Source organism: Notolabrus celidotus, chromosome 9 (assembly GCF_009762535.1).
Source record: "Notolabrus celidotus isolate fNotCel1 chromosome 9, fNotCel1.pri, whole genome shotgun sequence".
NCBI lineage: Eukaryota > Metazoa > Chordata > Actinopteri > Labriformes > Labridae > Notolabrus > Notolabrus celidotus.
The window spans coordinates 17,462,101-17,485,783 of record NC_048280.1 but is presented as its reverse complement, the minus strand read 5'-3'; the positions used below and the strand labels follow the sequence as shown (position 1 = coordinate 17,485,783).

Below are 23,683 nucleotides of genomic sequence, written 5' to 3'. Positions count from 1 at the left end.
TACAGCTTTAGCACAGAAACTGCAGGTTATTTAAACACATGCACACGAGTCGGCACGCCAGTATTGATGAGGAGGGCAGGGGTTTGACACGTGAGCCGATAGAAAAGGTATCAGTTGGTGATGCAGAAGCACAAAAGATGCTGCTTGGTTAGTCCGAGAGATGTACGAGAAATCGGCTTTACTGAGGAAAAGCACTGGTAATACTGAGTGTGTGGAATAGCTGTGAAATAGCTGTAGTCTGGGCGAGAGTGGGGGTGTAGCCTGTGCGCCTATGGTAATGAGAGAGAGAGAGAGAGAGAGAGAGAGAGAGAGAGAGAGACGCGGGTGGACAGTGGGATGCTGTGCGTTATCTCCTGTCTAAATGAGGGTTGTCTTTCCCAGTTCAGGCAGCACGGCTTCTGCACCCTTTCAGCTAGGATCTGTAGTTTACACGACAACAGCAGGACCCTTTTCGGATCTTCATTGGACCCAGCGCTGGATCTCCCATAGCGCTGCTGCTGCCGGTGCTGCTGCTGCTGCTGCTGCTGCTGCTGCTCCATCATCATCATCAGCCCCTTAACACCAAGGGTGGAAAAGAAGATCTGATTTCCTTACCATGTGCACAACGACATGTATTTTTTATTTCACACGGTGACAGTGTAGGGGAATGGAGCAGTTGTCATCAAATTCCTGCAGACGCACCGACGGGGATACATTGAAGGCTGTCGTGTAGACAGAAGACCTTCATACGCAGCAGCGGCCAATCCACGAGACACATTTTCATTATAAGCGAGGAAGGACCAGCGGTCAAGTGTCGCCTCTCATGTCTGCCACAACAATGGGGTAAGTGTGGTTATTATCCCGCAGGCTGACTGAGTGCCTTATCACTTCTCTCTGAATGTAATCAGCTGCGGATGAACTTCCCTGTCATGGAAATCACACCACGCATAACACCAATATTGACCTGGGTGAATGCGTAAAAATGTATCTGTCTTAGGTGACTCCTGGTATAGCTAATCAGACAGGCTGACTAATATTTGCGGTTATGTGGAGATTTTCTGATGGCCTTGATGTGCTACACACAAAAACAACCAATTCAGAGACATATAACCGAGCAAATAAATCCTCCTTTTTCCCCTCTGAACATGTTCTGTTTGTGAAGATAAAAAGACACTTTAGGCCCAACAGGCTGACACATAAATGCTGCTACAAAAGTTGCTTCATCATCAAACTTCTGGGATAAAATAGTGTGTTAATCTGCAGTGATTCATAAAGTGAAAGTACCAGTGAAACCTACAAGGGGTTTTGGCTGTACTCAAAATAAGCAGAATTGTAATTTCTATTATTGTTTTAGAATAATATAAGAGTGGATAAAGACAGGTTTTTCCAGGGCTTTGTTTCCCAATGTTAACTCAATAACTACATTATAGACAGTTATGTAACCCTGAAAGAAGGCATGTGCATCAACAGCATTTCGTCTATTCCTTTCTCAAACAGTGATCTGAGGTCTGATCAGCTGTACATTTTGTTCCTGTGCTAAAGCAGATTTTCGAACAATATCATGTCAGAAGCAGCGTAATGTTAGCAGCTACAATGCTGCTCAGTGCTACAGTGACAGAAAGTGGCTTCCTGTCTCTATGGTAGCACAGCGGCTGCTACCTCACACATCCTTCACAACATGCATCCATCAGTGATCCGCCTAGTGCGCAGCGCTGCTCATTTGCATGTCCCCTAACCCTGAGCTCAGCGGTCCATTTCCCTTACCAAGCCTGCCGTCCATTAACAGCTGTCTCCCACTGCTCATTGTGATTAATTGCACAGCAGGAGGTTAACAATATGGCACAGGCATGGTGCGATTTAGAGGCATCAGCCAAAACTCCTGCATTAACTATTTACAATACACTGGAGGCCTCCCAGGCGCCCACTCTGCCCTCCTACAGTGTGGGCAGCACATCATTCAGCAGTCTCCCACTCAGCTGCAGCTCTCCAATGGGTCCTGCCACACTGGTGACTAACTTACTGTTATGCAACTGACTCAATGACTCAATTGATCTACAATGGAATAAATTGTAAACTGGGATCCAAGCACTGTGCTGTACACTGTGTGTGTCTGAAAATGTGCAGGTGCAGGTGAAATGAATGCATAGATAACTGTAGGCGTAGGTCTGCTCTTTGGCTGCCTGTCTTACAATAGAGTCACGCACAAATAGAGTCATATTTCACCTCCAGCCTGGTGGTTAAAACCCCAAGCCATTTACAGCACAACAGTGGTTATAGCACAGTGGAGCACATTAGTGCTGGACAGTGCTGGAGATGTCTATCAACAGTCTCTCTGGTGGGTTTTCACTTCCTTGGGCAAATACAATCAATGCACAGACGGGCTCAGTTTCTCTGCCTGTGTCTTTGCTTGCTTGTGTGGGTGTGAGTGAGAGAAAGAGAGGGTTTGTGTTTACAGCAAAATCTCAGGTCACCCAAGCCTCTCTCTGCAACATACACAAACTGGGAGCTCTATCATTAACAACCTCCCTCTTCCTTAAATAAGATCTACATGCCTTCAAGCTCTGCTCTGTTGAAATAATGAAAAACTCTGGATTGAAGGACAACTTTCAGACAGAGGCAGGTTGGGGGTGGAGGTGGTGAAGGAAAGTGAGATCTCCTGAGATGGACTGTTGAGTAATGCTTCTGTTTCACTGTCAGTGTTTGCAATGAGAGAGGCAGCTGCACAGTTAAAGAGGACATACTGAACTTGAAACTAAAAATGCAGCCTTTTGAGGTATGAAATGACACGTGAGAATGTGTGTGTGTGTGTGTGTGTGTGTGTGTGTGTGTGTGTGTGTGTGTGTGTGTGTGTGTGTGTGTGTGTGTATGTGTGTGTGTGTGTGTGTGTGTGTGTGTGTGTGTGTGTGTGTGTGAGTGAGTGTGTTTGTGTTGGCTACACACTTGGCCTCTAAAAGTCACACATCTGTGCATCAAACCCCTGGAGCACAAGATGTGCCTTAGACAACACCTGTTGCCTCTCCTGGAGCTGCAAGTGTGTGTGTGTGTGTGTGTGTGTGTGTGTGTGTGTGTGCGTGTGTGTGTGTGTGTGTGTGTGTGTGTGTGTGTGTGTGTGTGTGTGTGTGTGTGTGTGTGATCATGTGAAATATTCTGGGTTTTATTCTCGGTTCAGTGTTGTTCCTCTATTAATTCTTAATGTGTAGAGTTGAAGTTGTGCCATATCCAACCTAAGTGCATTTTTTTTCACTTTTTATACCATGTCAAACACTTGTGAGTGTTTAACATGGTATACAAGGTTGTGTGTAGTGAAAGCTGTGGTACAGTTTATCTAATGTAATGTTTGTTGGCATGAGATGAGCTGTTAATCTTTGTAAATATTTCACCTTCATTGTACTGAGGTAGACCCAGAAATATATCAAAAGACTACAGTATATGTATCTCTCTACAGAGTTATGAGGAGAAATATGTTTCTGAAATCTTTTTGAGCTGGCCTTTTAAATTAAAACCCACCTAGCAGATAGCATGTCTTTGAATCAGTCCACCTGTAGAGCAACTTTTTCAAAAAGTAGTCCTGCTGAGTTAAAGCCTGCATGCAAGTGATAACTGTAATTCCACACCAACTAAATCCTGAAAAGCTGGCATCTCTATTTTAAAGGCTTACTGTGTAAAATGAAAAATGCAGGAGCCATTAATAGTAGTCAAAACAGTCTTTCTTCACAGACTACTGAACTCAAAATGAAAGCTGTTTGCTGTGATGTTAGCCATATAAGACTTATATTACTACCAGCATTGCCCTTTACAGCAACAATACTTCTGCAGTATTACAGAGGACATTATTTATATAATACTAAAAAGGTTCAGTTTTACTTACTGCTGTAACCAATAACATAAAGTGTCTATTTTTATTCTTTTCTTAATATTGGTCTTTTACCATCCATCCATCACTACCATCATCATCCTCCTCCTACGGAAGTCAACCAAAAGTCTCTCCAGCTCACAGCCCACTCTCGTGGCTCTCTGACACTTAACCAAGCTTTTCCCTTAAAAACTCTGATTGTGTTCCTGAAAGTTCAGATTTTAGCAGCACAGCCATAGTTCACATAATTGTTTATACCACACTGTGGAGCAGTTTAGAGCCTCCCACTCCCTTCATTTTCTTCTCGGCACTCTCGATCTCACCAAGATTCATCACCTCCTCCACGTTCTCCTCATCTCTCCCTCCTTCTCTCGCTTCACGCTTCCTCCTTCCCTCTCCCCCTCTCCTTAATTCTGCCTGCCTCCTCTCTTTGTGTTTTAACATTCACGTTCCATCACCTGCCCCTGTGTCACACACTGCCCTCTGCATGCTAAACACCTCCTTCTTCTCCTCCTCTTCCTCCTTCCTCCAGTCTTTCACCACTTCTTCTCATCCAAATGAAATAGCCCCATAGTTATTTCTTTTCTTTTCTTTCCATTTTCCTCCGACCATGATCCTCATCCCATTGTGGGGTAGTCACTTTAGTTTTTGCAATCCCACTCATGTATTCACTTCTTTCATCCACCATGGTTGAGAATACCATTGTAAGCTTTTCAGACTGTTGTGTCTCTGTTGCTAAATGTGTGTAGATTGTATGCAACCTTTATGATATCATAAAAGTTCATTGGTGGAGTGAAAAAGGATCAACCAGTTTTGAATTGACCTCCAGGCAATCCAATAATCAGCAACTATTTCAGGCTATGGCTCGGACCAGAATCATAGCATGGACAGCTGATTTGGTTATGCTTGTATTTAGAGGAGGCAAGATGCCTGTAGGAATTATTGTTGGAAATATTTTGTGGAAGGCATCATTTCTATCATCCTATCATTATCGTGCTGTCTTTAAAAGTTCAGTTGTAGGAGTAGGTATTGCTTTTTTCTGACAACTGGTGGGTGTCTTTTTTGGAGACAAACTCTTTGGCTCAAGCATTCATGTAAGAATCAAAGCACAAGATCGTTGCTGCGTTTGGTACAAACACAATCAAGCAACAAGAAGCAGAGAAATTTGCAAGCTCTCTATCAAATTATGCAATGAAGAAGGATGCCTGTTGCCAAGCGGCTATTGCACAGATCATACGGACAGGCTGTGAGGGTGTGATGTGTGCTGGGAGAGAGCTGAAATGACTCACAGTTCCGCCACTTACACTGCTGTCGATGATTATGATAATTCGCGCACAGTACTCCACAAGCAGCTTTGTGGAGCAACATTAATCATCCAAAATTCACTCTCTGACTTCCTATACTCCCCACATTCCCCATCATTCTTTTTCTCTTCCTGTCTAACTTCCCTCGCTCCTTCTCTGTCTCTCCTTGTCTCCATGTTTTTCTTTCTATCCCAGTCTTGGCTAATCACACACAGGAGGGGTGCTGCTGCTGAATTTTAATATTCATTTATACAGCAAGCCTTTGATGTCCCCCATCACCCCCTCAGTGCAGTGTAAGCACTTCTCTATCTCCTGCTCTGCCAGCACTGCCAGCCCAGAATATCTCCCTCTGCACCCTGCGCTCTGAGTGTGTGTGTGTGTACTGACTGTCGATATTACCCGAGAAGCCCCGACAATGCTAGAGTATATGGGGGCGTTATAAGAGCATACCTAGAAGTGGGGTTTAAATGGACAAAGAGTTAAGGTGGGGCATGAGTGATGCAAGAAAAGATTGACAAATAACAAAGATGAGTGTTATATAAAGACCAACATGCAAAGAGGTGAATCCTAACTCTAGTTTTAGTGTCACGCAGAGGTCAGTAAGGAATTAAGCCATCTCAAACCGAGCCAATCAGTTTTAATCATCTACATTCAAGCCACACAGGACAAATCCACATATACAGGAACACAGATTTAAAATTCCAGCACGTCTGTGTTGATATATGGACATGTATTATGTTTGTCTGTGTGGAAACTGCGGCTCTGTGGGGTGTGTCTTTGCTGGTTAACCGTGGCCTACTGTCTATATTTAGCCTTAAACCCTCTCCTCTCCCCCTGTACTCCCCAGTGTGACCCTCACTCAGTGCAGCAGGCATTCCCATATCAGAGCAGGAGGAGACGGGCTGCCTTACACAAAGACAGAGTGTTTACTGTTTGGGTCTGCAGGTTGAGAGATAATTCTTTAGAAAAGGTTAAGGCATCAGGTGTTTTTGGGAACTTCACTCAAGTCGGAAGGATCATTTCTTATCCAAGATATGTAGTTATTTGACCGGCTTTCTTTCTGTGCTGTAACTATGGAGGATGGCGAGTTGGTGATTCGGTTGTCAGGGCGATCTGACTCCCCTCTTGGGAACAGGCGGTTCAATGCTGGTGCTGATTTTGGCGAGACTTTGGTGTTGCGGCACAAAGAAGTTCACAACTTCTTCTTCGTCCCCTTTAGAGAGCAGCCCATCTACAGCACCCGGGCCCATGTCTTCCAGATCGACCCCAACACCAAGAAGAATTGGCTGCCAACCAGCAAGCATGCCGTCACGGTCTCCTACTTCTATGACAGTACACGCAACGTGTACCGCATCATCAGCCTGGACGGCACCAAGGTGAGCAGCTGAGTTACTGTGCACCTTTAACACTTTGTTGGACTCAAAACACAGACTTCATTACATCTCCCACTGCATGTTTTTAATTTTAGATTCTACTAGTTCTGCCAAGTCAGTACAGTAAGCTGTCAAACAGCTTTCCAGGAGAATTTAGTGGCACTCTTATAGCCTGAGTGTTAATGGTGTTAATAAGCTCCACATTGGAATCAAATGTGCAAACACATCTTAAAAGAGCTCAGAATCTCAGCCTGTCTCAGGACTAACAGCTCATGTTTAATTTTGTGTATGCATGGAACCACTGTGTTTGTGTGTGCATGTGTGTGTTTGAGTGTCTGTCTGCACTTCAGAGTCCATGCTTTATATTTCAGGATAAATTTGTTAGTGATCTGGGAGGGATATTTCTACACACACACTGCTTGCCAGTTATGGACAGTGAGTGGGGGGGATACAGTTAAATGAGAGAAACAGATGACAGACTGACAAGAATGAGTGGTTGGAGAAATCGCAGCAATGAGAGGAAAACGTGAAACCAGGTGAAGGTTGGACAGTGTGGAGGGCTAGAGGAAGCAAAGCACGGTATTTGAGTGTGTATGAATCATTTCTGACGGTCAATTTAGCAACCGTCTCATATCATACAGCACTCAATAGATATCTGATCACTTAATTCAACTATTGTGTAACAGGCACACGCACCGACTGCTTACTGATCATTATGTATTGATGCCGACAAGAATGTCAACCATTACACAACAGTGTAAATTGATCAGACATTAATTTGTTCTCCATTAGTGTATTATATAAGACTGAGAGGTATCATTTTATTTAGACCTATTTATGATATAACAATGAATTCTATAAATATATGTTAATGTAAATAACTCAAAGGAAGAGACAATAACCAACATCCCAACATCATATCCTCTTCAAACTTTTAGGTTTCACTGAGATCATCATGATTAATTCCGACTGAAGATTTCACTCTTTTGAAACCATTTATTAACATAAATGCATCTTTATTAAACAGCTTTTTTATTTTTAACTGCTGTAAACTTTAATTCTTACCAGACTTTATTAAATCAGGAGACTGTGCTGTTGGAGAGGCTATTTTCAATAACAGAATTGGTACAAGAGTAAGCATTTATGGCAATTATAAAATACAAAGTTCATCAAAACAAAGCAACGTACCAGCTAGTGCAGTAGTATAATTTGATACTGATAATACTTGTTAGTAACACCAATGCATTTTTGTTGTTTCTGTTGTTGTAGCTTTGATGGGCAATTAGAAAAAGTATTTAAACATTCACTAACTTTCAGACTGGCAAACATCTCATTTCCCAGTTTCATCCACTCATATATTTCTACTAACGACTACCTCCCTGCTATGGTCCCTGCTCTATGTGCATATGTACGTTTTCAGGTTTGCGTGCATTGTTCTGTGTCTGATTGATGGTGGACTACTGAATCTGTGACTGTAGGTTTTCAAAGTGACACTAAATTTGTTGTGCTGGTGTGTTTGAGCCTGCATTGCTGTAGATCGGTAGCGGTGTAATTTTTCCCAATTTCTCAAGTAGAAACACATTTTAAGACAAGCTAATCCTAAAACATCCAGTTAACATTAAATACAACAGGAAGGACGATAACAATGACATGTTAGAAGCTTGAATTAAAGAAGGATTCTAACATTTATGCTTGAAGAATATTATCATTGATGACAATTATTATTCTATCTTGATGATTTAATCAACTTAGTTGTACTGGAACTACAGCTGTACTTGATGTGGAGACATGAAGATGTAAATGCTCCTGATCTGTACACTCTGCGTTGTGAATTCAAATAAAATATTGCTGTCTCCATCCTATAGGCAATAATCAACAGCACCATCAGTCCAAACATGACGTTCACAAAGACCTCACAAAAGTTTGGCCAGTGGGCGGACAGTCGAGCCAATACTGTGTATGGCCTGGGATTCTCCACTGAGCATCATCTTGCCAAGGTACCACCCCCACCCGACCCACACACACACACACACACACACACACACACACACACACACACACACACACACACACACACACACACACACACTACAAGCACTACAAACCGTTTGGCATTAATCACACTTTTCTTCTTCTCCTTCGGTGCCCAAGAGCGGATGGCATTTACTCTTGTTGCTATAGCTTCTCTCAAAGTGTAGAATGTGCTCAGCAGTGAGCCCTAATGAGCCTTTTTTCTCTGTGTGTGTCTGTGTAGTTATGAGAGGTATGTACTGTATATGTGTGTGTTCACTTGTGTGTTTGTGTGTGTAGAAGTAGGAGTTGGTTTCTCTCCTCTGCAGTATGATTAAGTTCTGACTTGTGCTGGGGAGGTTCACAGCATCAGTCAGAAGAGCATATGCACACACACGCGCACACACACGCACACACACACACACACACACACACACACACACACACACACACACACACACACACACACATACACCCTCAGTGTCAGGAAGAAAAGGATAGAGAGGCTGTTAACATTGCCCAGCATTACAGACCTTGTCTGTTTGATGTTACATCCAGGACTCGAACAACACCTGATCATGTGACCTGAAGGCTGTCAGGATAGGTGCTCTGTCAAACATCAGCAGCCCCTTTTTTCCTCATCCTGTCTACATTACTATCAATCTGTACACTTGTGTTACTCAAGTGATAGATTCTTGAGGGTTTACTACAGCATAAAGCCGGAACCAGTGATGGTTAGCTCAGAATTTAAAGGGGCATTGCAATAGCTTAGTCAATACTAAGAAAATATGATTACAACTTGCAAAACTTTGTCTCCCATGGCTCCCAAGAGTCTGAAGTAACCATGATGTAACCAGAGCTGTTAAAGTTTTGTCCTGGTGTTTTGGATGTAAAGATATCAGAATATCACAGTTTCAGCTGTTTTTTTTTACTATACAGTTATGAAACCTATTACTCATAAGGCCCAAAATAAAACAAGTGCAAAAGTATCTTGCTGTAGAAACTACATGGATGATAAAGGTACACAACACTTCATGGTCAGGTTCAAATTAGTCTAATTATGTGCAATGAGGTATGTCAGCTGTCTTCTCAAAATAAATAAATTGGTAAGCATGTGTTTGAAAGTTGCACATAATATAATTTGTATCCATTTCAGTCCATACTTTTTAATTTGAAGAGTTTGTTGATTTTACAGTTTCATTTTATTTTGGTGTAATGTTTTGTACAAAAAAATGTGTTTTCAGACAAAAACAGACTTTGTCAATGGGAAGTTTACACTAACATGAGATGGCAAAATTTGATTAAAAGGGCTACTAGCAAGCTCACATAACTGTCTTACAATAGAAAGGAAATGATATAAGAAAGATTAACAAATAAAAGCTCTTTCATTTTGAACTTCTTTAGATAATTTAGATGATCTTTATTCTAACTAATTCACAGACTCTGGGGTGTATCAATTTGCAGTTTTTACAGACACCTGCCAGCCAATAGGATGCTTTTTCTGTGGATTACAGTTGAAATAATTAGATTCACTTCTCAGGTAACTGCAGAGCCAACTCTCGTGGAGCACTTAGACTGAGAACTACTGAATTTAGATCACTCTTCCAACAACTATCATATTGCACTGAAGTGAAAAGATATTGAGTTACTTGTTTCAGCTCCACCAATGCCAGGCAAAGGACCGGCTCCAGCAGAGTTGTCAATTTGATTTCCTCTCCACTCAGCCCTCTGCAGCTCTGACTATACTAAATAACTCTGTAGCACTGTGGGAGTAGTGTTGGTGATGAACCCCACCCTAAAGGGACATTAGGGATATGTGTGTGTGTGTGTGTGTGTGTGTGTGTGTGTGTGTGTGTGTGTGTGTGTGTGTGTGTGTGTGTGTGTGTTTATATTTGTTCAAAGCCCCTCAGCTGAGCTCGTCTTACTGCTTCAGACTTGCTGCGTGTATCTTTGCTCTCGACTAAAATAACCCCGAGATCAACTAAAGCCACTGGCAACTTCCGATTAAAGGCAAATCAGAACTCAGAAACACAATGAAACAGTCTGCTTTGCTGTGCGTGCATGTCTGTGTATATATACATCTGGCATAGGCAAGTTACTAATGGTGACCTACTTAGGTCATGTTTCTGCTGAGGCATTATGGGTAAGGGCCGTCTTTTCTAAGTTCAACCCCAGGTCGTTATTGACAACAGCTTCTCCCTATCCGTCCTCTGGCTTTACAGCTGACCTATTACACGCTGATCCGTGTGTGTGTGTCTATATGTGTGCGTGTGTGTGTGTGTGTGTGTGTGTGTGTGTGTGTGTGTGTGTGTGTGTGTGTGTGTGTGTGTGTGTGTGTGTGTGTGTGTGTGTGAACATGCATATAGGGCTTTACTGCACAGATTAATCCCCTTTTGAAAGAATTCCAGTCCATACTGATGGCTGTTCCCTGTGTTCAGTTTGCAGAAAAGTTTGCAGAGTATAAGGAGGCAGCACGGCTTGCTAAAGAGAAGAGTCAAGAAAAGATGGAGATGGCCACGTCACCATCTCAGGTACGTTCACTATCCTAACCCCTCATCCCCATCCCTATTCCCCACTCAGGCATGCTGTGTCGAATTAGCATCAGTTTAACAGGTCGACCAAATAGTTACTTTTCCTCTAAGCACTTTTCTGAATGTATTTTCTGAAGGTTAGGAGCTTTATCCAGAGAAAAACAGAAACAGAAACATAAAAGATACAATATTAAAGTTCAAAATGTTCAAATTGTAAGGTTCTCCATGTGAAATTCTTTTCACTAAAATGAAGAGTTAATATCAAGAAAATGTAGGAAAAGAATCAAAAGTCAAAGCACTGGTTCTATATGGTGGCTTCTGCCACTATTTGAACATTTTGCATATCTTCTGCCATACTTATATAATATGGGCTGATATATAATAATACTATCAAGTTTATAGCTACTAAGCCACTTTATGATGAAAACTTTAAGTATTTCAAGTAAAGTTTTTATTGTATTCCAGTCTCAACCCTGGGTTGGGCCCCTCGTTAGGCTTAAAAAACAGAGAAGTAAAATCGGCTTAGGAGTTAGGAGGGGGTTAGGAAAGGCCTCAGTAGTCAAACTGTTCACAATACATAGTCATCAGAGACATAGCGGGAGGGTTCCAATTCAGACTCTATTCAGGTCAAAACAGAAACTTTGATATTTAGAATTAAATTGTTAGGCTTAAAACTTAGAATTATTAATGTGTGTTAAATGTTGTGCTTTAATGATGAAAATACTCAATTAGACAACGAACACCTTGAAATATTGTACTTCTGTAGTACATCATTAAGAGGACTTTATTTTTTAATTAATACTCCCTGGTTCCTTGGAAAGTCCTTACATTGAGGTTATAAATTACATCACATAATATGCACCAATATGTTATGAGTTCCCTGTACGTATCCACTTTACATAGAAAAAGGAAAAGACAAAGCAGTCTGATGAGTACTCATAAGGAGGAGAGCATAATTAGCCTGGATGTAGTTGTTTGTTTGTGTGGGATACCTAATAAGGAGTGTTTTAGGGAATATGAAAGAGAAAAAAACATGTTTTTTCCAGAGGCAAATCTCCAGAGAAATTTGTTCCTTTATCGAAAGGCTGTTAACAGGCTTCATGTCCTTGTCTGTTCATTATGGATGCTGGGGGAGTGCCCCCCTGCTGCGCTTCACTCTATTACTTGTACTATTAATGCTGTGGCCCGCATGGGCTGAAATGCTACAGTACCTTGTGCCTCCCATTGGAGGTTGTTTTTTAATGAAGCCAAGTGGACAGCTGGGCTCTCATCAGGGGTTGAAGGCTGCATGTGCACAGGTCACCATTACACTGAAGTGACAAAACAGGAAGAGTTACTGTATCAGTAAAGAGTGCAGCCTTCCTGCTTTAGGCCTGCAGTGGTCTACTAAATCTGTCTGCTCTCTATATCCACTGATTGTCACTATGGTGCCATCAGGCTTCCTTGTCTCCTTTCTAGCCTCTAGATCCTTTCTTTTCTCTCCTCCAAATAAACTAGATAACATAAGAAGGAAATACTTCTGCTTGGAGAAGACAGGGAAACAGAGCTCAATGCTATGTGCCTGTCCCATTAGGCCCAGCCCCAGTGGGAGTGCACCATGAACAGATTTTAAATGGTATACTAATGAATGCAGAGCACAAAAATGTAACGCCATCCATAATCTTCCTCTTATCTCTCACTTCCTTCTCGTCCATTAGAGACGTACAGGCAGTGTCATTGTTCTACTGTATTGTGCTCAAGCCCTGAGTCTTAATAGCTTTGTTTTATGTATGAGCAGCAGCTAAATGATTTGTCCCTCATATAATTCGGTGGTTGTATGGGATATAAAGATAAGCATAATCTGTAATTCCCAGTGCTCCAGTAAGCTATTTATTGGCCTATAGGCATGTGGCGCTGCTCCCTACAGGCTCAAGTTTTTAACACCACAGCAAGAGCTTTATGAGTGTGAGAATCGGCACCTCTGCCAGCCGTCAAAACACAATCATACACCTGGATGGTTTCTCATGGTAACTTCTTCGGAGGTTGAAGAAGTGTGGTTGAAATAAAATATGAGAGTCATGTTTTCATTCTATAATTTGTAAGGGCTTCTTCAATTACTTGACTTTTTATTATACAAACAATATTTATTAAATAGTTTTTATCCATAGTGTAAGTTAATTTCTTACATTATGAAATCATAAGATGATTAATACATTTTTCAACTGTCATAAAATCTGTAAAAAGTATCAATAATTATTAGTCAGTCTGTCTTTTATTCAAGTGTCAAAAAATATCAAATTTGAGTATTTTCTCCTTTTTCCTGCTTTTGTCAATCACTGCAAATCCATGTCCTTTAAACGTTGAGCGGCTGATATCATAAAACAAGAAAGGTGTTAAAGTAAAATAATACTCATTAAAAATGATTGACTGGTTTACGTAATAGTTCCAGCTTTAAGAGCCGAATTGTTTTTCTTCGTCTCTTCGGCTGTCTCTGCTCACACAAGCTGATTTGAAGTTCTTCTTAACAAATCACCTCTCTGCTTTTGGTATCATTACATGAGTCATTTACTTTATGCCTAAGGCTGTGTCTCTGAAAAAGCAACCAGATGCTATTAGGACTTATAAATGAACCAGATGTTTCAGGTTGTGTTACCTCATTATAGGTTTATCCACTTATATTTTAAATAGTCACATTTGAGCATCATACAAATGTCTACATTTAACTACAGAGTTGTGCTTTAAAATGTATTCCAAAATTGCATCCTACCAATCTATGCATGACTTACACTGTGAACAATCCGTTTTTGTAGGAAAATTATTTTCTTTTTTTTCCTTTTTGAGGCCAGACTGACTGTAACAGTTAACATACTCTGTTTCACACACAGGAGTCTCCAGGCGGTGAGCTTTCATCACCTTTGACCCCTGTGACTCCGCCCATGGAAAGCATCAATGGTACAGATGATATCTGTGACACAACTCCAAACTCAGACACCTCTCCAGGTCCAGCGCAGAATGCGCTGGCATTCGCACACAGGTACATCCCACAAATTATCATCTCATGTCCCCATGTTTACTAGGCCAAGAGTTCACAGTTTTTAAAGAAAACTGTCACAGACATACTTCCCGTTATATTCCACCAAATACTTCAATAAATTAAACTAATGAGTTTTCTATTATTTTGTGTTTGTCTGAAGATCAGAAACATGCACCTCTCTTCTTCTATGTCTTTCTTTCAGTATACTTGCACCTATTTATTTTGCATGTTATCATGGTGGTGAACTCCCTCTATTCACTGCAGCTCTCGTGTTCTTCAATCCTAGGGAGCAGTTTAAGACTTGTCGGGTCTGCTCTTTCTGATAGCGATGTCATTACTTTATTAAGTCCTGACTACTGCTACATCAAAACTACGCAAAAAAAAAAAAAAAAATGCTTAAGGCACAAGCCTTCCCAAAAATAAAAGCCTGGTTGTAGGCCAGCAACAGGGAAGGAAGGTTGCTTCTCCACAAATCAAAAAAACAGATACACATTCCTGCTGTCTTTGTGTCCTGTTGCTAAGTGCTAAAATATAATGTAACAGCGCACACCATTCACCACATTTATCCCGTAGCCAATTCTTACTGATGTCAGTCTCAGGGTGGGACACTCACAGTCTGTTATAATCTCCAACTGCTGTGTTCAACATTTTAACTGTGTTTGAGCCATTGTTTCAGTTAAATGAATCTGGTATATCATCTCATCACTTCTTAATAGTTCAGCAATTAAAAAGACAAAAGTTAGAGAAAATCTCAAGTTAGATTGGAACATATTTTCAGTTGAAATAACATAGATAACAACCCATTAGCTAGCTGATGACAGCTAGCTACTTTTATTAAGCAACAATCACTGTTTTGATAGGAAAGACATACATTCCTCGCTATTCCTGTTAGCTAGCTTAAGGTAATGTTACCTTGGAAATAGTTGAATTTTACTGTTAGCTGCTTTGTCTTCACTGTATAATGACTTTACATCAAGCAGTGCTGAAAATGAAACCAATTCAAATCTGCAAAGAAAATACTGTTTCAAGTGTTACACATTTATTGAGATAGTGTAAAGGCTAAGAATTAGTAATACATTTGTATTATCAGGGGCACAGCTGGTTTGATAAACAGGTGGACAAGTGGGCACATTGTCGCTATTTGATAGGAGGAGGAAAGACTGCCTCAGCTCCACCTTTTACATGTTTCTAGGCTGACTGAAAGTGAGGTTGAGGCAGCATGTCAGCTGACTTCAAAATGCCGTTTCAAAAACACAATGGGCGATGTCCCATGAACAACATACATATTTTATTCAGTCAAAGTAAGTCTCTGACAACCCATTAGCTTAAGCTAGCTAAGTCAAAACAGCTTACATTAGTAAATAACCATTCCCTGGTTAACACAACTATTCTTTACTTCTCATTACTGTAATTACCCTTTATGTATGTATCATGGTAGTTTTAGTTAAGAAATGATTGAATGCTAACTCTCATCTATTCATAGCTAAAGGTAGCTAACAACGTTGAACATGCTATATTTGATCTTTTCAACTGCTGTTTAATCTAGAAGTAGTAAAATGATGGCAACTTGTTAGAATTCCTACTTTTATACTAATTACAACTTGGAACATATCAGTAGGAGATTATAACAGCATGTAAGTCTCCCGCTCTGAACGTAACGTCAGAGGAAAATAACCGCCATGTGAATATGGTCAATTGCTCCAATCAGGAGGAATAAGGGTGCTATGAATTAAACTGGAGACTTTCTTATTCTGATACTGTCACTATACTTAGACCAGCAAAAGATGTCGCTTTGAATATTTCTCAGGATTGAGGAATTTTACAAGTTTTTAAATTGACCAATCTGAGCATGCTTGGTATGAAACCTACCTACTTTTACTTATATACTTATGTTTTCCTACTTCCATGCAATAACGTTTTTTAATGCAAATTCTAATTTAGTGACTTTTATGTTGAGTAAGTGACTGTGCCACCTCTATGCATGCACCCCTGCTGTTGTATACATTCCTGCTGTCTATGTGTCCTGTTAGCAGACTAAATATTGAAATGGATAACTCATATTTCTTGTGATTGTTAGTACTGCTGTGTATACAGTAGATTGTGTAAGATAAAGAAATCAAAGCTCCATGTATACATTTGTGATTTTTATAATGGCTTTCTGGAGAGGTGTGGCTGTGAGGCTCATCACCAAAAAGTGTTGATGAAGCGTTTATGTAAGACTTATATAACATACTGTGGGCAGTGGGAGGCAGAGAAAGCAAGACAGATAGACACACAGTGTGTGTGTGTGCGTGTGTGTGTGTGCGTGTGTGTGTGTGTGTGTGTGTGTGTGTGTGTGTGTGTGTGTGTGTGTGTGTGTGTGTGTGTGTGTGTGTGTGTGTGTGTGTGTGTGTGTCATAAAGAGGGAAGAGAGAGAACGACAGGGAGAGGGGTGCATTGTATAAAGTCTGTACATGAGTCACTGATACCTTAACATCCACCAACTGCACAAATGCTCACTACAATAAATAAACTGAACAGGAGGGTATGGACAATCACTCTGAGTCATTAAAGTGAGCGAACTGTTATTTCTCAGGAGAGTTAATGTTCATGATATCTTTTGTCACTTGTAGTCAACTGTACGCACATATATTTTCATTTGTAAAACCTCTGTAATCCTGTGCCATTCATTTGATTATTTCTCTGGCTACAATTCTTATTAATTAAAGATTTCAATCAATCGCTTAATGTATCATCTTTTTTCTTTTGCTTTTTGGGTGTCTGACAGGAGAGTTGACACACTTTTTGATATTGAGAGATAATTATAGATATCCTTAAAGACGAAGCTGTTTATTAGTCTGTTGAAAGTCTGTGAAGCTGTGACAGGCTTATGCGCAAATGCTTAGAAATCCCTGCCGCTACATCATGAACCCTGTGAGGCTACACAGATCTGAGCGAGCAGTGAGAGCAGAATGTAGAGAGGACACCCACTGCCTTCTGCAGCCCTGCTGCTGATGTGTCTATTAATGCTGCATGCGTGGGAGACAGGGTCGACTCCCCAGCATTCGCAATGGCAAGCAGGGACGTAACAAGCTAACCTTTATCTCACAATTTCTCAGAGGCATATTCACCAAAGGGTACATGCTTGGACTGTCCCAATATCTAAACACATAGCCCTCTTTTTTCGATTATTTTTGCTCTTATAATCCAAATGTCGTCTGACATTACTGTCACCTCTAAAGTAGCTTCATCAGCCTCTCGTCTTCTGCAAACTGCAGTGTGCTATATTTAATTTAATTTTTTGTCATAGTGCACAAGCCAGTAGTTGATCAAATAGCCAAAAGATTGGATTAACATGTTTTAAGTGTAATTTAAGTGTTAACTACTACTAAATTGGGGTTTAGACCCACATATATAAACCCCCCTGCGCACACAGGTGTCTGCTATCTTTTTGCACCTGAGCTGTTTGATGGTATTTGGTTTGTTTCTCTTCTGTGTGTCTGGGATTACATGATAATTCATCTCTATAACATATACTCCACACTGCTGTGTCGTGGGGATGTGTGGGCAGGTATGAGTGGGCGCACGGGGCAGAGGAAGAGGCAGGAAGAGGAGATTCATGCAGGGCTGTGAGAGGGTTTTTTATATCACAGGCTGTAGGCGTGTTGGCAGGTCTGCAGAAGAGTCATTTTGAACGGTTTTATGAGTATTGACAGACCTTTTGTTTGGACTGCTTTGGCTGTATGTGAATGGTCTTCTAGTGTTGGAGGATGTAGGCGTCTGTCGGTGGGTTTGTAGTAGGCTTGTAAAAACGTAGACGATAGCAATGTCATACACCTCCGTTCCCCCTGTGCTGCCATGGCAACTGTGCTGCCTCCCTGTTTCTTGAAGTGCTCTTTGAGGAGGAAGAACCTACCTGGCAATGCTCAGTGGTCAGGACACGGCAGAAACACAAGAGGGCTGTAGAAAACCTTTAGAGTCATGCAAGGTTATCTTTTGTGTTTGGTAGCTTTACTGAGCGCTGGAGCGGAAATATACTTCACACGGTGGAGTAGATAAACACACAAACAGAGAGTTGAAATTTTTATTCAAGAGTCATGGTGAATTGGCAGCATGTACAGGTCAAGTCCAAACCACAAAGAAAATCAATACAGTACATAAAATGGTGATGATATAAATCTGAAACAGATAAAATGCATATAAAAATGTTCAACCCAAAAAATCTGTTTATGTGCAGTATCATGTTCTGTGGCTCTGCTTTGTAGTAGTAGTAGTGGTGGTTATTGTAAATTTTGTTCAAAAAAAAAAAAAAGAAAAGAAAAAATCCCATACAAGAAAACTATGAAAACAAAGTTAAATCATTTGTAACAGAAACAGAATTTTAAAGTCAGTGATTTAATTTTTTTTTAATATTTATTCAAAAAGTGCCAAAAAAATCACCAAACAAATTAAAGCAGATACATAAAGTAAACAGATCATATTCAGTTATAATAATATTTTATAATGACCATCAACTTAAAACACATCAGAAGATATAGTAATACAATCCTCATTAAATGACTTTCATATTAAACATAACCACATAATCTTTACAATCATCAGCTCAGTGCAAAGCAGCAGCTAACTTACCCTCCATGTGTCTCACACACCTTCAGCTCAGCTCTGCTGTCCTCAGTCAGATTTGTGCTCTGGTGCCCCCCTTAAACCTTTCAGCCAGAATCGTTTAATGAAGACGAACGCTCGTGTCAAAACATCTTGCACTATTCTCTCTCCTCTGATTCTCCCTCCATCACTTTCCCTTTGCTTTCTCCGTCTGTCTCCATCTTCACATCTTGACGTCTCGCCTGCTCTCCTGCTCTCCGAGCTGCTGTGTGGGGTTTATACATTGGCGGGGCTGCGTGCCTTGGTGACAGCATCGCTCCATGTGTGTATGCGTGTATGTGTGTGTGTGTGTGTGTGTGTGTGTGTGTGTGTGTGTGTGTGTGTGTGTCAGTTGATATGTGCATGTGTAGGATGAAGTGTCGTCTCCCTCCTATGCGTCACACACAGACAAACTTGCTCACGCTGAGGGGGCGGCTGTTGTGTAAGAACTGAAGGCGCCGTGGGAGTCCAGAGTGAATTAGATCAGGGCTTTCTCTCTTCTACACTTCACAGAGTGGGTGTTATGGCATAGAGGAGTGCTGCTGCTGTGTGTGCGCGTGTATGTACGTGTGCATCAGTGTGGGGGGCAGAACAAAAGTAAAAACAACATTTTTATGGGTCATACACAGACCCTCATCACTACTTGAGCGAGCTAAGCTTCCTTTTGTGTTTTTCTGTTTGTAAGCTTCCACTGCTGTGAGGAATTACTGTGAAGTATGTAGGAGTAGGAGCTCCTTTTCAAAGGAACTTGACTTGATGTCAGTACTCGACAACATTTAGGTCTCTCATACATCCTCCTGCCTTAGGTAGACATTACGTGAGCGACAGAGAATGGGCATTATGTAAATCTTAAATGAATGCCTGCAGTGCTCATATCTAACAGGAGAGATGCACAGCGGAAGCATATTCTCTCCAGAAACTGGAGCTTATAAATATATCTAATATTACACCTTAACTCTGAGCTATAGAGTGCCTGACCAATATAAAAGTATTGTTTTCCACCAGCCTTTTTCTCCCACATATAGCCCTCCATCAGAAGTTCAATTCAATCACATTCAATCACTTATCCCTTATCTCTCATCTCATCTTCTCGTCTGTGAGTAGCTGGACCAGATTAGGCCCCAGCCAGTCTGAGGATATAATCTCAGATTACAGAGCATGGGGCAGACAGCTGCACTCATAGCCACTGGCCAGGAAGTTGGCATCCAATTTGAGTATCTGCCGCAGGATGTATGGATGCATGCTTGGATTACTTTTACAGCAAAAGGGTTGAAGGGGTTTTAAAGTTTGGCTATATACAAACCAAAACTGGTTCTGACATATTCTAAAAAAAAATGATACATCATCTGGACAACTTGGTTCTCCAGATAAACATCACATCACATTCAGATCTATACAGCTTACATCCACTATAAGACCACTAGCTCTTATCAGTTTTATGTTGCAGTTGTGGTAATCTGATATTTTTGCCTGTGTTCTGCAGCCCCGCCATGACAAAACACTGGGAGGCCGAGCTGGAGGCACTAAAGGGGAACAATGCCAAGCTAACAGCAGCTCTGCTGGAGTCCACAGCCAACGTTAAACAGTGGAAACAGCAACTGGCTGCCTACCAGGAGGAGGCCGAGAGACTACACAAACGGGTGAGCGATGGGGCGAAAATATGCTTGCATGTTTCCCAGTGTGATTGATTCATTCAAAAACAAACAGGGGAGATCATTAGGGAGGGATTGTGTGAAGTCGAGATTAGAGGACGGAAGAAAAACACAGACAGGAGAGATGAGTGTTGGCATGAGAGAGAGAAATGAAAGATAGGTTGAGATTAGGGTTTTGCCCTCATGAATATAAGTCTTGATTTCCATTTTGTGCTTTTAGGTGACTGAGCTGGAGTGCCAGAGCAACCAAACTCCTGTGATCAAATCCCAGAAGACTGAACTCAACCAAACCATAGAGGAACTGGAGAATACACTAAGAGATAAAGAAGAGGTGAGTTTGTGATATGTTGGAGTGCATTGCTGATTTACAATGGCACATGTTTCAACATTCAGTTCATGCTGCTCAACCTTTTAATCTGTTTTATGTCCTGTAGGAAATGGAAAAGTTAAAAGAAGAACTGGAAAACATGAACGACCTGATGGAGCAGAAAGACACCCTCACCCAGAAACTTGAGGTGACAGATATATCAACATGTTAAACAAATAACTGTTCATCACAGAATTACTATTATAAACTGACAAACTGTGTCTCTTTCTCCAGGAGACAGAGCTACGTGGTCGGGTGCTGGAGGAGCAGCTGGCAGGGGCAGAACAGCGGCTAGAAGAGAACCAGGAGGAGCAGGAGAATTTTAGGAAGAGCCTGCGGACGCTGCTGGAGATGCTGGACGGCAAAATCTTTGAGCTGACGGAGCTCAGAGACACCTTGGCGCGGCTCATAGAGGAGGCCAGTTAGAGTCAGAGCTCCCTAAACCCCACAGACAGACAGAGCCATATGATAATTTACAACCCGACACTCTCAAATCTACCACTCCTATCACCCTTCACTTTTTCCTCATTTACCCCCTTCAAATTACAACTGCTACAATACACTGCCCCTATTCTGATTTTGCTCAAAAAGGGCAGCTAATCCCTCTTTTATACCTTGCAGGCATCAAGCTCTAACCAACCGCAGTCACACCTGTAGTTCAAGACAACGCAGGGACTACCTCATCTTGCCTTCTGATTGGCTGGTGTTGGCGTAACCTCGGTTGAATTGATCCCTCTCAGTTGTAATGATGCCAATGCAACTGCCCCCCAAACCCCCTTCAACCCACCCACACACTCAGATTTAACTTGAGAACTGTGCCTCAGTGCCATCTGCTGTTTGACTGGGAGAGCTGCAGCAAAGCGTGCAGTATCATAACATTACACACATACACCCCCCTTTCTTCCTCTCTAAACTGCCCCCCCAAGGGAAATGTTGAAAGTCATAAGGAAATAAATGCTGTTAAGACTCAGAGAACTGCGCCAAAGCTGCCAAATCCCCCCGAAATATTGTCCTCTGACTAGCAGATGCTTTGATCCAAAGTGACTTACTGTACAGAAGAGGCTCTGAACAGAGAACTTGAGCTGGGGCTGCCAGCGGAGTGTAATTGAAACAGAGAATCAAAAGACGGCTCTCAACAAACCCATTAGTTTTACCTGTTGGCCTTTGGGGATTTCAGTGCTGCTCCTTAGCCCGGACACACAGGGCTCCGGGGTAAATGAAGTTTGTTTTTCTTTTCCATAGGAAGTTAATGACTGCTATATTATATCCACAGCCTATTCAAATCCCTATAAGATAGATGAGTATTGAATCTTCCAGAGGCATTGTTCATGCCACACTGAAATTTTAGATTTGACATGAGATTTCCTGTATCCAGACTGCTTCCACCATCACTGACAGCTGACCTGTCTTCCTGCCAAACTCAGTGTGGTGTGTGTTTCCCAACAAGGCCTGAACTACGACATAGCGTGTGCCTTCCAAGCACACACGTGTGGACACATGTTTGTACATAATGTGTGTGTGTGTGTTTTGTGCTGTGAGAAAGAGAAAGACCATGTTAGCGGATGCCGAGGCCTACACACACACACACACACACGCACGCACACACACACACACTGAGCAATACCAGACAGGCTCTATATGACACCTCTATGTAACTCTATCAGGTACTCTACTCAGTGGACTCATGCAGATTGGTCAAATGCAACTCAGCTCATCCCCCCCTTATCCAACAGAAAGTGTACTACTGTTGACCGCGAACCTGTGTGGCAGCCCTATCTGGACGAAGTAGTGCATCATGAAGGGCTTATAGAGTGTCATCTTAGTGTTCATAGATCTCCACCCTCAGTGAAACTGGCCGCAGATTTTCACTCCTCATGGGTGAACACAGAACTGTACTCAGTTTCTATACTTTTTTTACACAGGCTATAACACTAATGATATAATAACTGAACTGTACAGGACAACTTTATACTCATAACGCCAATTGTAAATGAATGGATGGATAACTCAAATGCAGTAACACCCTGCAGTGGCTTATTGTTGTGTATTAACCCATGGAAGAGTATTGCATAGTCATTATAGAGTATGTAGTCTGTAGGTAAACAATGAAAACCTCTTCAATATATATTTAACAACACAATGTAAACACATAGTGTTAAACATGCTGTACCAAAACATACACCTATTGAGCAGCCCCCTCTTCCAGTAAATCCCAGAACTGTAACTTAAACTCGCTTCCTCCAAAATCACTTTATTACTCTAAATTTACATCCTCACGTGAAATGCTGCTTACATAACCTTTCTATTGAGCACCCTGTTTGCACTGTGTTATTACACTGTTGTAACTACATTATATATAAAGAGATTTGCATTCAGCACTAGCACAGCATAATTCTGTACTTTTTTGTAGTTAGTCACACAGGTTAATACACTGGAATAAGACCCATGTTGAGGGGAAAGCTACCCTTTTTTTGTTTTCTGGTTATATTTGACAGTCAATTGACAGATGGAATACCTTGATATTAATGCTATTGTTAATGAATGCCTTTGTACAGTAGTGGATAAGAAGCTTTTCATTCTCCTGTTTTGTAACTTATGGTATTTAAATGTAGGTATTATTATTGTATTTAGAGGTATGAGAGGACTGGCAATATTTTTGACTATTTAAAGTAATTTTGAACTCATGATATTAAAGAGGTACCTCAGGCTAAGATGTGTGAAGATTGGTGAGAGTTGTGTGTTTGCAGGTGAAAGGATTTACCAAATGTTGGTAAAAAAAAAAAAAAAAAAGATCAGGAGACACACGTGTTGGTGCTGCAGCCAAACCTAATCCTTTGTTGAATTCAAACAAAGACAGCCCCACCGGGCTGAAAACACACTTATGTGAACTGAGAAATGTTATGTTTTATATTCAAATACAGTAAACCCAAAATTCAATGTGTGTTGTTTTTGTTCTGCTTTGCTTTTCTAAAAAAAAATCA

The 23,683-nt window shown here is 41.2% G+C and overlaps 1 protein-coding gene across 3 annotated transcripts; it reads left to right on the top strand.

The window, feature by feature from the left end:
* On the top strand, positions 1-23,639 carry homer1b (homer scaffold protein 1b). 3 transcript variants are annotated; one of them, XM_034692091.1, is made up of 10 exons: positions 1-147; positions 382-822; positions 6,356-6,512; positions 8,375-8,506; positions 10,958-11,050; positions 13,915-14,063; positions 20,167-20,323; positions 20,556-20,666; positions 20,770-20,850; positions 20,937-23,639. In XM_034692091.1, the coding sequence occupies exons 2-10, from the start codon at positions 803-805 to the stop codon at positions 21,126-21,128; spliced, it is 1,092 nt and encodes a 363-aa protein (XP_034547982.1). In that variant the 5' UTR covers positions 1-147; positions 382-802; the 3' UTR covers positions 21,129-23,639. The 3 variants fall into 3 exon arrangements, with proteins under 3 accessions (XP_034547982.1, XP_034547983.1, XP_034547981.1); XM_034692092.1 differs by lacking the exon at positions 1-147 and having other exon boundaries at positions 303-822; XM_034692090.1 differs by lacking the exons at positions 1-147; positions 382-822 and having other exon boundaries at positions 6,210-6,512.
* Positions 23,640-23,683: the final 44 nt, after the last annotated feature.

Coding starts and splice junctions, on each gene's coding strand:
- homer1b (XM_034692090.1), top strand. CDS start 6,210: ATGGAGGATGGCGAGTTGGTGATTCGGTTGTCAGGGCGATCTGACTCC. Junction 11,051..13,914: donor TGGCCACGTCACCATCTCAG/GTACGTTCACTA, acceptor TTTCACACACAG/GAGTCTCCAGGCGGTGAGCT. Junction 20,324..20,555: donor CCGAGAGACTACACAAACGG/GTGAGCGATGGG, acceptor TTGTGCTTTTAG/GTGACTGAGCTGGAGTGCCA.